This window comes from Palaemon carinicauda, chromosome 19 (assembly GCF_036898095.1).
Source record: "Palaemon carinicauda isolate YSFRI2023 chromosome 19, ASM3689809v2, whole genome shotgun sequence".
Taxonomy (NCBI): domain Eukaryota; kingdom Metazoa; phylum Arthropoda; class Malacostraca; order Decapoda; family Palaemonidae; genus Palaemon; species Palaemon carinicauda.
The window spans coordinates 2,895,593-2,911,683 of NC_090743.1; the positions used below are offsets into that span (position 1 = coordinate 2,895,593).

General features: G+C 37.8%; 1 protein-coding gene across 1 annotated transcript; it reads right to left on the bottom strand.

Annotated features, from left to right (window-relative positions):
• Positions 1–4,805: 4,805 nt before the first annotated feature.
• SdhB (Succinate dehydrogenase, subunit B (iron-sulfur)) lies at positions 4,806–15,839 on the bottom strand. The gene is made up of 6 exons (XM_068393081.1): positions 15,679–15,839; positions 13,313–13,461; positions 11,273–11,416; positions 10,499–10,694; positions 8,907–9,131; positions 4,806–5,577 (listed from the first exon to the last, which is right to left on the bottom strand). The coding sequence occupies exons 1-6, from the start codon at positions 15,739–15,741 to the stop codon at positions 5,476–5,478; spliced, it is 879 nt and encodes a 292-aa protein (XP_068249182.1). The 5' UTR covers positions 15,742–15,839; the 3' UTR covers positions 4,806–5,475.
• Positions 15,840–16,091: the final 252 nt, after the last annotated feature.

The window sequence follows — 16,091 nt, forward strand, 5'->3', positions numbered from 1 at the left end:
ATATATATATATATATATATATATATATATATATATATATATATATATATATATATATATATATATATATATATATATATATATATATGGGATGTTGACATAGGAAAAATCTATTTATGGTGAGATAGTCATGTCATCCTGATGGAAGTTCCTCCAGGCAGCTTTCTGCTTGAGATATTTCCTGCGAGCGATATAGCAGAGAATTTTACCTATAGAGGTATCACAGGGTTACCTCTCTCGATTCCGAGAATTCGATGTGGCCATCAGCCCTTGAAAGTGCCACAATCTCACTGACTCTAACACCAGAGGCCATAGCAAGCAAAAAGGTTGACTTTTGAGTAAGATTCTTCAAAGAGGTAGTGGAATTATCTATTGAGAAGAAGTTTAGATAATATGGGAGTTATGGAAATTGAGTGGTAATCAGTTGGACTTGAGCTAACACAAACACATTTACATAGTGGGGTAACATTACCAATTCTTCAACAAGTGCTAAAGCTCCTCTTCTTGCTAACTTGCGAAAAATAACAGATAACTTTGGAGCTAAGAAATCTGCAGTCTATAAAAAACAAAGGAAAAATGCCATTTGGGTCTACACCTCCATAAGCATCAAGGTCCATTAACAGAGCTTTAATTTCATGAGATTGAAAAGCTAAACTAGTTAGTTTAGCCTCAGGAAAACAGGAATGAGGAAGTTTGAGTTTCTCATTACTCTGCTTGCTGTCAAACACATCTGCCGAAAGAGTTGCCTTTTCCTTTGGACAGTGAGTGACAGAACCATCTGGTTTAAGTAAAGTAGGAACTGTTGCATCTACACCAAGGAGTGCAGATTTAAGGGTAGTCCACCACTTCTGCTCCTGGGTTGTACCAGAAAGGGTTTTTTATGGTTAAATTGTATACTTTTTCAGTTGAAGCATAAATTCTCTGAGCAAAAGCTCTAAGCTGAGTATAGTTATTCCAGGTCAAATCTGATCTGTTACCCTTCCAAAGATGATAGGCCTCTTGCTTCTCCAACAGCAACATTAGAATAGCAATAGTGTTTCAAAGCGGCTGCCATGACAGGGCACAAAGGACAAGTCCTCACAACCAGGCATAGCCTACCAAGGACTAAGAGGGAAGCCTAATAATGGTTAAGGCGATACAAGGAGGTCTAATAGTCAGCATCAGAACAAGGGGTAAGGAATTCCAATGGGTAAACATAAGTAGACACAGGGAACAGGATCCCAAGAGCTGTGCCGCCTTGCCACACATATACGCTAAGTGGAAAGTGAAAACAGTTACCCTAGGACAACTAAGAATAATATCCAACTCCCAAAAGGACCTTCAAGACTGCAGCTCCCTGCTGTGACGAATCGACAGCATGGGAGGGTAGTTACCTTCACCCAACCGTTAAGGTTTGGTGAAAGAAGGGTATGGTACATAGTGAACATTTACCAGGCATGGCCGCTGGCTAGGGTAGGCTAGTCTAAGACAATGCTGATAAAAAACACACAAGAACACCAAGGAAGGATGGGGAGATACCATAAACATAGCACACTTTAGAATAATAAAATAAAACATATTCCTAAAGTAAAATAACTAAACGTTCCTAAGCGATGAGACATGATGTAATGGCGCCAAAAGCATGCCGGCCTTGGAAAAATAAAAGCATACAATACGATAAAAATATAGGGTGGAGACGCGAAATTCTCCAACACACAAAAATGGGGGTATTCAACTTAGTCAATGAGGAAGAAGCTGAAGCATCCATGATCAAAAATCCCTCCAAAAACTCAGAAAACTAGCAGAAACTCTACAAGCGAAACGACAAAGATGGCGCTGTGAAGGGGAAATGGTTCAACAGGAAGCATGTTAATTGTAGCACATTGAGATCGGGAGTTGAAACGGCTCTCCTGCCCACGGATCCTACCCTTTCCTTTCCTTCGAGACAAGGTTAACTCTATTCGGGGAAGGATAACCATGGCTTGTTATTAACACGTCCCTGATTTATACACGATATCTCTTGGATATTCGTTCCGGAAGTCAGAACTCCATTGGTACCTCTAAAGTAAATTTCTCTGGTATATCACTCGCAGAAATATCCAAAGTAGAAGGTACCAATGAGGAACTTCCATCAGGACGACATGGCTCGAGCCCAATAAACCTAGTATAGTGAAGAATAACTAAATAAAAACATACAAATGTTCAACAAAATCATACTGTATCTATCTTTAAAAGAACCATATTCTAGGTATTATTATTATTACTTGCTAAGCTATAACCCTAGTTGGAAATGCAGGATGCTATAAGCCCAGGGGCTCCAACAGGGAAAATAGCATCAGATTATTGAAGATTGCAAGTTTAGAGGATGATTTTACCTTGATGATTAAAGGTTGATCATGAACGGGAGGCAAGGGACAGGACAATGCTCTAAAGACTGACACAGTATACAGTTAGCATCCCGGATTCGTGGAGGTTAGGGACCAGAACCACCCGCGAATAGAGCAAAACTGTGAATACTTAAAATGCCATTTAAAAATACAACTGCTCATTTTGATATATAAAATGTGTAATAACATAAAAAATATGATCATAAAAATTTAGGTACATTTATGAATATGTAGTTTTAAGACATTTTTCAGAAAAATATACTGAATGTGTATCAAGAACAGCAATAAACAAATTACCATAACACAGTAAGTACAGTACAGTACAATGCTGTACATATACGAAATATACAGAACTGTGCAGTACATACTATATATACTTAATGTTACCCTTACTACAGATAAATACATTTTCTATCATGTATACAGTAAACAACTCTTTTTCTTCATCTCGCTCATATTTCTAACCATATACAATTTATTATACAATACAGCACAGTACATAAAATAAATAACCTACCTTTTTTTTTTTACACAATGATGTTTTCGCTATTTTATTGTAATACAAGCAAGATTCATTGATGATACGTCGAATAACCGACCTGTTTCTTATACACTTGTATTTATAAGCTATTTTATTGATACAATACAACCAAGATTCCTTGCTGTTAATATGTAGGCTATGTATACATACGTACAGTATACAGTACTTATATATTACGGTAGTAGGTTGGCCAGGGCACCAGCCACCCATTGAAATACTACCACTAGAGTGTTATGGGGTCCTCTGACTGACCAGACAGTACAACATTAGATCCTTCTCTATGGTTACGGTTCACTTTCCCTTTGCCTACAAATACACTGAATATTCTGGCCTATTCCTTACATATTCTCCTCTGTCCTCAGACACTTAACAACACTGAGATTACCAAACAATTCATCTTCACCCAAGGGGTTAACTAATGCACTGTAATTGTTCAGTGGATACTTTCCTCTTGGTAAGGGTAGAAGACTCTTTAACTATGGTAAGCAGCTCTTCTAGGAAAGGACACACCAAAATCATACCATTGTTCTCTAGTCTGGGTAGTGCCATAGCCTCTGTACGATAGTCTTCCACTGTCTTTGGTTAAGAGTTCTCTTGCTTGGAGGCACACTATTCTATCTAATTTCTCATCCTCTTGTTTTGTTAAACTTTTTATAGTTTATTTAGGGAATATTTATTTTAATTGTGGCCTCTAATTCATATATTACCAAAACATTTATGAACCAGTACCTAAATACATTTTTTCATATATGTTCATACTCTTACTATCATTTTACTCGAAGTTCGTTGAGAGTTTCAATGTTACCTTTCGGTCTTTAAAAGGAGTCGCTTATTTTTCTATTTGTTGGATACATTTATATACTCAAACAATTTCTTTTTTTTTTTGGGGGGGGGGGGGGATCACCACCTTTGAGCATATTCATCTGTAATTCCTTGAAAAATGTCAAACCTTTCATAACATCTTAGTTCTTGAGGTAACTTGCCAAATACGGTAGTCCAAATATTCAGATATCCATTCTCTACATCTTTGGTCAACCTAGTTCCATCACTATTTGATTGGTTATTTTTCCAGCAAATATTTTTAGAAGTGTTCAGGAAATCTTCACTCAACTATAAATGGCACACAGCCACTGAGCTACATTCAGTATTTGAGATACCCTAGTATATTGGCCAATAATGCCAAAAACCCAACGTGGCTCTTACAGGTCACTGTAAATAATAATAAAATTTTCTTTTGCAGCATCTCTTACCTGCCTTATACTTTTCATTTGTTTGCTGTGCTTCATCTTCACAACCCTCAGTGGCTTAGTTCACTTCAAACGAAGGAGCAGAGCTCCCCTTCCAATCAAGGAGGGGAAAAATATTGTTAATGTTCTTGAAAATATTTAATTTCCTTACTTCCTTTCCTCCCTAATATACTTTCCTCGTTGGAGCCCTTGGGCTTATAGCATCCTGCTTTTCCAACTAGGGTTGTAACTTAGCTAGTAATAATAAATAATAATAAAAGAGAAAACTCGAGGCATAGAGCACACTTTTCACTGATGGTGTAGCAGTCTACGAAAGAGACAGACCGCACTCAAAGTTTCAGCAGTCACTTGAAACAAATTCTTCTTCAAGGAGCATGGAGACTTGGTGGTTGCATGCAGACTCATTAATGGTGAGAGATGAATAAAGGGATTTTGATGAAAGAAGAATCTATTTCTGGGCGAGGGACCTGTGTCGCTCCGTTAAATGCTCCTTATAGCACCATTTCTAAGGTATAAATACTGCTAAATATACCAGAAAATAAAAGTCATCAATACACTGAGTAAAAAGAAGTGTTCCAAACACTAAACCTTCTTCCCCACTTGAACTATTCTATGTTTTTGGTGTAACAGGAATTCTTCAGAAAATAAAAATGAATTTTGCCTTCTCTTTTATTAATTGAGGTACCATCCCCAATCAACGGGGGAGGGGGCATAAACCCCTTTCATAATGTATTTACAAGTGTTAACGGAACCTCACCCCTCTCACAAAGATGCATAATAGTCAATTTCTGCCCAAAAATTTTATTTTGGTGAATTAAAAAATATCTACACTTTATATTCATACATAAGTGGGTCAGAGTTCAATTGGTTCTTTCATTACCCTCAAATCCTGCCGTGACTTTGAAACTAAAATACTCAAAATAAGAAAAATAGTGGTATTCTAATTAAAAAGAAAACTATTTCATTATTACCATGCTATAATCACTACAGCTAAATGCTTGGAGAGTGATATATAATTGAAAACCAAAATGATTTTTTGTACATTACTTTAGACTTTGTTAAAACCCTGATAACAATGGTAAGCTGAAAAAGAAAACATTTACCATAACTTGCATTTAAAAGTTAGCTTCCAGTTAAAAATAAATCTTTAAAAAATATACAACAGATATCAGGGGAGCTGAGAAACTACCCCATCACTGTATGCACTTAAGAATACGCACAAATGATTCCCACAATAAATTATAATAAAAATAGATTTTACCTGAAAATTAAAGATCCATCTGCATATGATTCAAAATTAAAATGACAAAAATTAAATGAATTAATTAGCAGCACCTAATGCGTCCAGACCAGGATCGCCCTTCTTGGCGATTCCCGACAACAGCTTCTTCACTTCGGCAATGGCTCTGCCGGGGTTCAGACCCTGGAATCAAGAGAAAATCTATTACAAAAATGAAATCTTTCGTTACTCTCCTTAAATAATAGATACAAAATAAAATACAAATGTTTTATTCCTGATCTAAATATTAATCTCTGGCATTGTCTTTACTTAATTCTTTATGAATGTTGCGTCAGACTTTTCATAATTGACCATCCTTTGCATTCAGAACGTTCCATTCTCCGTCTATATCCAAATTGTCTTTATGTTGGACTAGTTTGGTGACCCTAGCTTAAGGTGCTTTCAGTCTATCTATATTCTGTACACTGAACAAATTCAAACATTCCATTCTTCATCTATATACAAATTGTCTGTGTTGGGACTAGTTTGGTGACCCTAGCTTATACTGCTTCCAGTCTATCTATATCTTTCTGAAGACGTGAAGGCCAGAATTGGACTCTGTATTCTATGCTTACAGCTGCAGCACAATGTCATTCTTTAATTGAATTCTCTTTTCATGTAACCTATTAGTTTCTGTACTTTCTTTTCAGCTTTTATACTCTGTTTGGTGAACTTCAAATCTTTAATAATAATGCCGGGATCTTCCTCCAGGTCCACAGTTTCTATTTCATTACCCAGCAGTGAGTAATCTGCTTGTGGGTTACTATAAACTATGTGTGTATCTTAACACTTCCTACAATTGAAAAGCATTTAAAATTCCTGGACCATTCTCCTAAATAGTTAGATCCTCTCTTAAAGCTTCTACGTCTTCTGAGTTAGCAGCATTTATGCCTAATTTAGTGTTGTCGGCAAATTGGCTATTCTACTTGTTAATCCGAATCTATGTCTTTAACATGAATCAGAAATAGTAATGGGCCAAGGAAGGATCCATGAGGTAATCCGCTTGTAACAGCTGCCCACTCAGAAGCTTCTCAATTCATTATATGTTTTCTGTTTGTCCGCCAATCTTCAGTCGATTCAGCTGGCTCATCAATGATGCCTAGTGGTCTAATTCTAACCATTATTTTCTGAGAGGGACTTCGTCAAAAGACTTTTGAAAGTCTAGGTATCTGATGTCAATTGCCTTGCTTTTGTCATGTATGCTAAACATGATGTGGAAAAAATTCCAACATTTGTCACAAAGGATCTTTTTTGTCTAAAAACAAGTTGGCTGTCTATCAGAAGATTGTTTTTCTCTATAAGCTCTAAAGAAAAGAGAGAGAGAGAGAGAGAGAGAGAGAGAGAGAGAGAGAGAGAGAGTGTGTGTGTGTGTGTGTTACAAGGATTTTGGATTTCTCAAAGACCTTTTAGTCCATCCCCAGAGACACCATTCGCTCTTTGTTAAAGTAATTTAGTGTACGCATTTAGACAGTTCTTATGATCTTGTCTAACTTATTCTTGAACTCGTTTATCGTGTTACTGTTCACTACATCCGCTGAAAGTCTATTCAAAGTATTTGTTATTTTCTAAGTAAAGAAATTACCATATCGAGTGGTGTTGTATCTTTTCAATTCCAGTTTATATCCGTTACCTCTGGACTGCTTTGTGCTTATAGTGAACAGATTGTTGTAATCTACATTTGTTACTGCTTTAAAAATTTTGAATGCCTCTATAACATGCCCTCTTAGTCGTCAAGTTTTTAGATCAAATAAGATCAAACATTCCATCCTTCGTCTATATCCAAATTGCCTTAGTTTGGTGGCCCTACGAGATTTTCTAGTGAAATTGCCCGTGTGAACCGTGTAATATGTGAACAAGTGATATGCTCTTTTGTAGCATATACGACTTATACAAGTAATTTTAACCTCCACATGTTCTATATATGTAGCTAAGCTTGCAATAATAATAATAATAATAATGACGAGGTATCAGGACGTCATCGTCTGTATCACCAGACATGTTTTTGACGTATACAGTGAACCCTCGCTACTTCGCGGTTCGACCATCGCGGATTCACCACTTCGCGGATTTTTTCCATAACCCATATATATACAGTAATATATATATAGGTATATATAGGTATATATATATATATATATATATATATATATATATATATATATATATATATATATATATATATATAATGTATGCATGTATTTATGTATATATGTAGGTATGTATATATATATATATATATATATATATATATATATATATATATATATATATATATATTTATATATATATATATTTATATATATTTATATATAAATATATATATATATATATATATATATATATATATATATATATATATATATCTAAAGTAGGAAGATGTGATGTAGTTCTAAGGGAAAAGTATGGGAAATATGTCTGGGTAATAAGCAAAGCTCTACCTCCAGTTTGTTTCTTCATTATGATCAGAGATAAACGTAAACAAAACATTAGTTGCCATTTTTTATCGTGCTTTTTAGCGTGTTTAGGAAACGCATGATATAAAATCGCCTTTAATATTTGTGCCTGTTTTAGTTTAGGGTACTGTAGTACATGCATTAAGTGTTCTGTACATTAAAGGGTAGTTTGTTAACAGTACTACGTACAAGGGAAGGTTTTAAGTCTGAATATACATGTTGAATAAATAGGTAAATATGGTGTCACTACTTCGCGGATTTTCACCTATCGCGGCCGGGTCTGGAACCTATCTACCGCGATAAACGAGGGTTCACTGTAACGTCATCGTAGCGAAGGAGGTTCATACGATTGAATAAATACAACAGCTTCTCCATTAGCAACTAAAGTTGAAAAGATTCTATTATTTCAAATCTAGAACTAATGAACAGCCAAATTCAAACAAATCTATCAAGAACTGAAAACCAAAATCAGCTATCCACACATTTAAAGGAGATAACTAATGCAGTCTTGCTATTATTCAATTCATCAACTTGAAGCTTAACAAGTACTGTCATCATACACAGCAAATAAGAAACCTTGCTTCTACTCTTAAAAATTTTCTTATTTTTTACTATTGGAACCCTTGGACCTGTAGCATCCTGCTTTTCCAACCAGAGTTATAGCTTAACCCTTTTACCCCCAAAGGACGTACTGGTACGTTTCACAAAACTCATCCCGTTACCCGCATGGACGTACCTGAACGTCCTTGCAAAAAAATGCTATAAAATTTTTTTTTCATATTTTTTATAATTTTTTGAAAAAATTCAGGCATTTTACAAGAGAATGAGACCAACCTGACCTCTCTATGACAAAAATTAAGCCTGTTAGAGCAATTTTATAAAAATATACTGCAAAATGTGCTGGGGAAAAAATAACCCCTTGGGGGTTAAGGGTTGGAAATTTCCAAAGAGCCTGGGGGTAAAAGGGTTAACTAGTAGTAATAATAATAAAAACAACAATAATAATAATATTCCACTCACCTTAGGGCATGTTTTTGTGCAGTTCATGATAGTATGACAGCGGTACACTGAGAAGGGATCGCGCAGTCTCTTCAGACGATCTTCAGACTTTTCATCACGCGAGTCTATGATCCATCGGTATGCCTGCATGAGTACAGCAGGTCCTAGGTATTTGTCACCATTCCACCAGTACGAAGGGCAAGATGTAGAGCAGCAGGCACACAGGATGCATTCATAAAGACCATCCTGAAGAAGAATAAAGAAAACTGAATTACACCTTACGCTCGACAGGAGTCAACATTATACAGTACTTTTAGTAAAGGAAATGAAATTACACTTTATGAATGACAGTATTCAACATTACTTGCAGTACATACATACATATGCCAAGGCACTTCCCCAAATTTTCAGGGGTAGCCGACATCAAACAAATGAAACAAAAAAAGGGGACCTCTCCTCTCTACATTCCCCTCAGCCTGACAAGGGACTCAACCGAGTTCGGCTGGTACTGCTAGGGTGCCACAGCCCACCCTCCCCCGTTATCCACCACAGAGCTTCATAACGCTGAATCCCCTCCTGCTGCTACTTCCGCGGTCATCCAAGGCACCGGACGACGCAGCAGGGCCGACCGGAACTGCATCACAATCGCTCGCCATTCATTCCTATTTCTAGCACGCTCTCTTGCCTCTCTCACATCTATCCTCCTATTACCTAGAGCGTTCATCACTACATCCATCCACCCAAAACCTTGGCCTTCCTCTTGTACGTCTCCCATCAACTCTTGCATTCATCACCTTCTTTGGCAGACAGCCATTTTCCATTCTCTCAACATCGCCAAACCACCTCAACACATTCATATCCAGTCTAGCTGCTAACTCATTTCTTACAACAGTTCTCACCCCCACTACTTCGCTCCTAACCCTATCTACTCGAGATACATCAGCCATACTCCTTAGACACTTCACCTCAAACACATTCAATTTCTGTCTCCGTCACTTTTATTCCCCACAACTCCAATCCATACATCACAGTTGGTTCAATCACTTTCTCATACAGAACTCTCTTTACATTCATGCCAAACCCTCTATTTTTTACTACTCACTTAACTGCCCCCAAACACTTTGCATCCTTCATTCACTCTCTGACTTACATCTGCTTCCACTCCACCATTTGCTGCAACAACAGACCCCAAGTACTTAAACTGATCCACCTCCTCAAGTAACTCGCCATTCAACATGACATTCAACCTCGCACCACCTTCCCTTCCCGTAAATCTCATAACCTTACTCTTACCCACATTTACTCTCAAATTCCTTCTCTCACACACCCTTCCAAATTCTGTCCCTAATCGAGCAACCAAATACATTAATTTTTCAATACAGCACCTGGTAAAATTAAAAAAATATACTGTATTTTGATCCTGTGTTTACAAGCTCAGCGATTTTTTTACATGCAGCGTTGCCAACGGTCGCTCTTTTATAAACACATAACCTGCTACAATGTACAAATGTCAGACATCATCTCATCTTTCTTAGGTCCTCGTGAAGTCTATTGGAATCAAAGAAGCCAAATGTACAACTAAAAGTCTTATAAGGACTTAACAGCAAACTCACCAGCTTCTTGCGGTCATCAACTGACTGAAGGTACTGCTGGTCTCCTGGCTGAAGTCCATCCTCCCTCTGTAACCAGGGCTGAATCGATCTGTACTGCTCGTAGAAGTTATTCATGTCCGGGACTAAATCTTTAATCACGTACATGTGGGGCAGAGGGTAGATCTTCGAGGCCTTGCTCAGGTTGGTGTCGATTTTGCTGGAATTAAACGATACTTTTAGGATTTGGAACCATAGTTAAAGTTTAAGTTTTTAAAGGTCGCTCATGAATGGCAGAGGCAAGGGATAGTGACAATGCCCTAAAGAGACTGATCATATATCCATATGATCAGTGCCTAAGCCCCTTTCCAACTAAGCTAGGACCAGGGAGGGCAATTGGCTGCTGATGACTCAGCATGCAAACCTTTAAACTCCCCAAAAACCCCATCCTTATGTCACAAGGATGGCGAGGTTGCAGGCACTACAAGAAATTATATAGTTTGAACGGGACTCTATCTCACATCCAGCATAACGCTAGGCAGGGATGTTTCAAATAGGTCACTTACACTCTAGTAACATATTTTTTCTTATATAAAGCAATACAACCTGAATTCTAAGATTTTTATGATAAATCTATTTCAATACTTGCCCAAAATCTGTGCTCTAAAAAAATGATTCTCTTCATCCTCGGATGGTAGTCAGATAAAGTGAGCAATATAAATCAGGAGTTATAAAACCTCAAACGTTTCAATTTCACCATGTACTAAGAAAAAACATAATGCTAAAAACAGAATTTACCTGATACATGCTAAGGTGTTCACACCACCAATGTTCATTGAACAGGAGCCACAGATACCTTCGCGGCATGACCTTCGGAAGGTCAGAGAAGGGTCAATCTCATTCTTGATTTTTAACAATGCATCAAGAACCATCGGCCCACAACTGAAAATCAAATATAATACAGAATTAGTAAAACAGTAATTATCTCAAGTTGAAGATTTTGCTTAAATACCTATCTACCTCTTTGTTGATGCCTCGTAAGATTTTTATACAGGAGAGGGGGTTCCCAGCCCCCTCGTCCCGTCCCTTTTAGTCGCCTCTTACGACACGCAGGGATAACGTTGGCGCTATTCTGATTGTTTTTATGCCCCCCTGCTGCTTCCTCCGGTGCCTTAGATGACCGCGGAGGTAGCAGCAGTAGGGGATTCAGCATTATGAAGCTTCATCTGTGGTGGATAATGTGGGAGGTTGGGCTGTGGCACCATAGCAGTACCAGCTGAACTCGGTTGAGTCCCTGGTTAGGCTGGAGGAACGTAGAGAGTAGAGGTCCCCTTTTTTGTTTTGTTTCATTTGTTGATGTCGGCTAACCCCCAAAATTGGGGGAAGTGCCCTTGGTATATGTATTTATGTACCTATCTACCTAGGCACTTCTCCAATTTTGGGAGGTAGCCGACAAAAAATAAAAGGGGAAACATTATATAACTACTGTATCAACTTCTCACCCCTCCCCTTTTCCCCACAACAAATGAAGCTTCGTGTGCTGATTCCTCTACTGCTGCTACTTCAGCGGTTACCAAGGTGATCTGAGGTAGCACCAAGGTCTATTGTAACTGTATCACAATTGCCTCCATTCTTTCCTATTTCTAACACGCTCTTTTGCCTCTCTCACATCTATCATCCTGTGCCCTAGGGTTTTCTTCACTACGTCCATCCACCAAAATTCCATAAAGGTGTTGCAATAACTTGATCAGTAAAGTAAAAACTCAGAAATTAAAAAGTAAATAACACTGAAAAGCTTTAAAAAATAACAAATGCTGCAAGTTTTAATTTGTATTTTTCCTAGCCATACAAACCCTCGTCATATTGACTAGGTAAGCCTTTTGGCGCACTTTGTTATAACCATATAGAAGAATTTTTGTATGGATGGCAACAATGTATGGTTACACCATGCTCCCACTAGCACTTCGGTGAGGCGATGTTAGCAAAGACGCAGACACCTTTTTTTCTTTTGGTCATCTAACCTAACCAATATTTTGGTTAGGAATTGCAAGGGGGTAGAGGTAGGCAATATAGTTAAATCCTCACAATTGGGAAGATTAGGGACCAGACCCTCTCGTAAATCGCTCAATTTCGCGAATATTTAAAGATCCATTTAAAAATGCTTATAACATACTATTTTGATACGGTATATAAAACGTGTAATAACATCAAGAAATGTCAGCATAAACAATTTAGAATCATTTATGAATAGTTTTACATTTTCCAGAAAAATATACAGAATGTAGTTCATTATGTAAAAGCAGGAGAGAGATTCTTTCTCTCTCTCTCTCTCTCGAGTTCTCTCTCTCTCTAATACTTAGATTGATAAAATACACCAGAAATTTAATAATAATAATAATTTACAACCATGACTACATAAATTCCACTACTACAGCATGTAAATAGGCATTCCATACATACAACACAAAAGCTAACCTTATAAAAATATATACTGTAGAGCATCCTATAGTCAATTTCTTTTAGCGATGCAGATTTGCACAGACTCGCAGCGGTGCCCTTTTAGCTCGGAAAAGTTTACTGATCGCTGATTGGTTGGACGAGATAATTCTAACCAATCAGGAAAATTTTCAGAGCTAAAAGGGCACCGCTGCGAGTCGGTGCAAATCTGCCTCGATAAAAGAAATGGACTATAGGGCATAATCTTTACGAATTTTAACAGTACAGTGGAATATTGGAGGCAATTCCATATAAAACATGAAAACCTATTACTGTACATCTAATCAAGTCATCTGACACAGACCACAAACCCTTTTACAAGCAAAGACCTAAATGACTTACGTATTGAGATCTACTTCGTAGGTCTGCATGTGAGGCTTGTCTCCCTGCTTCTCGGGATCCCATCGGTAGATTGAGAACTTCTTCAGTCGTTTTTCGCGCACGGATTCCACCTGCTCTGCTGGAGCGGCCGCAGTGCTTTGGGATCGGATCTGAAAAAGGCCAGCACCTTGAGTACAGTACTCCTACTGTAGAAAACAAGTTAACGTCGGTGATCTGTACCTCAACAAATTGAAAAAAAGAAATCAAGTATATATATATATATATATATATATAGATATATATATAGATATATAATATATATATATATATATATATGTGTGTATGTATATATATCACAGATACTGTATGGGGGACACCCAGTCAAAATAAAGGGTGGGGAAAATATACTGAGTAAACGATAAATGTTAATAAACTTTTCTTCTCTATACATTATTTTCTGGGACGCATAATAAACCCATGGAAAACTGCACAAATTATCATTAATGGGGTAATTATATGATACTTTAATTTCTAGCCAAATACATGAACTATATATTTTTCTACTCGCTATACTGTGTTTTATGCATCTCTGACCATGATTATTGGGGGCAAACCACCCGTTCATGAGTTTTTGGACCCGTTTATATAAAGACAATTATGGGGGACCCCTGTGGGAAACTGGGTTTTGGGTGGGGAAATGCCAAAAAATTAGTGATTTGCAGCAATAATAATTGTCAGAAATGCAAAATCAAACACATAACCAGTTGGAAAAATTTATGGTTTATGTAAGTGGCTGAAAATTAAAGTATCTCATCCTTCTTATAGTTTTTGTTTTGCTGTGGGCTCGCTTCGCTCGCAGAAAAATAAAAACGGCAAGCTCCGTATTTACTGGCAAGCAGTAATGTTGAGCTGCGCTCACAATCCCTGTGGTTCATTATTTCGGGGTTATCTTTTTACTTTCACATGAGCAACAATAGCTATACACTAATTAATGGCCGAAATACATGAAATTACACAATTTCGAAATAGACTGTACTTCCCTCAAGTTCCCTCTTGGAGAGAAGTCTTTATGTGATGGTGGTTTAACTCAAACTGAAGGAAAGGGTGAAAAAAATGGCGTTGTAAAACAACATCCGTGAACTTGGGCATAAATATTTGGAAGCTCCTAACTGGTAATGATTACATCATACAAAAAACAGAAAAGCTGGCCATAGCGAATGCAAGTAACGCATGCGCAGTACCTCGATATCAGTCTCCCAGATGTAAAAAATGGACTTTGATATAAAATTCAAATTTTAATTGACCAATACGTCAAATTATTATGCCCCAGCCCCTATGAAACATATAGAGTAAAAGGGGTGTATGTATGATAGCGGCCACCTGTATGTTAATGACGACTGACTAAGAATACAGCAGTGTAAGGGGGGTCGCAAGGGGGCGTTAGCCCCGCCCCTTAAGTAAATGGGTAAGGACACGGATTGTAGGTTAGGTAAGGGGGGGGATTTTAATTTCGTTGATTTCCATATCTAATGCTCGTGGAGGAACTGGCCGCCGATATACAAAGGATACGAGAAAAATACCAAACCAACCAGCAGTCGTCCATTTCTCGTAGGGAATCTGTTTCGTTAGAACTTAAAATATCATGTATTTACCTTTATTAGTAAAGCTTTTCTCGTGTTACTCTATAATACCAATACTATGGAGCGTTTGTAGGGTGACGGCCAGATCCCGTAGGAAACGGGAATATTCTGAACTGTGGCCGTCGTTCTAAAAACGATTTTGGCGGGAGAAGCTAACTTAAAAAACCCACCTAACCTATGTTAAAAGCTGTATCCTTACCCAGGGGGGCTTCCCCCCCCCCTTTACACAACAGTTTCCTTACCTACGAGTACGACGGGAGAAGCTAACTTAAAAAACCCACCTAACCTATGCTAAAGGCCATGTCCTTACCCAGGGGGGCTGCGCCCCTCAGACCCCCCTTACACAACATACTTAAGATCCGTAGACCATTTCCAAACGTTTTTATTTCATACAAGATAACAGTCGGAGCGATAATAAGCAAATTAGGACGCTTGGCCGTAGCGCTAAAAACTACCCCAATACTATTAACAGTAAATCACTTTCTTACGACATACTTTCATTTACGTAACTTATCAAATTAATTTCAACTCCCTAATTATGTTATATCTGGTTTTAGTTTACTGTATTTTACTATTTCATTAACAACCGGGGAAACAAATATTAAAAATAAAACAACGAATACAGTTGTACCTGAAATACCCCCATGGTACGGAAATCAGCTGATTGCTCATGGCTGCCACCAAGGTGACGAAACTTTTTCACAAGCAAAAGACTTTTTAGAAACAACGTAGTTCCCTCATACTCACAGCAATTAGTCGACAGGCATTCCCGAAGTTCCCAGGGTTTAAGGCCCTACTAACACTCGCCATAATATAACGTTAATACGTCTCTTGTTGGGGATCAAATGACGCCTACGTTGATCTCGTCCTCGGTCCGGTTTGTTTATGCAACAGTCCTCTTCTTCTTCTTCTTCTCTTGGGCGGAGCTTCGTGACCAGGGTTGCCAGTTTGGCCCTTTTTCCGGCCAAAAAAAAACTCAAATTTGACCTTTTGTATTTAAATAGGTTGGCCTTTAGTAATATGAAAAAAGCCGAGCCTTAAATAATTTATTTTTGACCTTTTTCTATTAATGGGTTGACCTTTTAAAGCCTCTGTTGATTAGACGTTGGCCTTTTCTCAGTTGGAAAACCTGGCAACTCTGTTCGTGACGTCGCCCAGGC

Coding starts and splice junctions, on each gene's coding strand:
- SdhB (XM_068393081.1), bottom strand. CDS start 15,741: ATGGCGAGTGTTAGTAGGGCCTTAAACCCTGGGAACTTCGGGAATGCC. Junction 13,462..15,678: donor ATGCCTGTCGACTAATTGCT/GTGAGTATGAGG, acceptor GGCCTTTTTCAG/ATCCGATCCCAAAGCACTGC. Junction 5,578..8,906: donor GCACAAAAACATGCCCTAAG/GTGAGTGGAATA, acceptor TCTTGATTCCAG/GGTCTGAACCCCGGCAGAGC.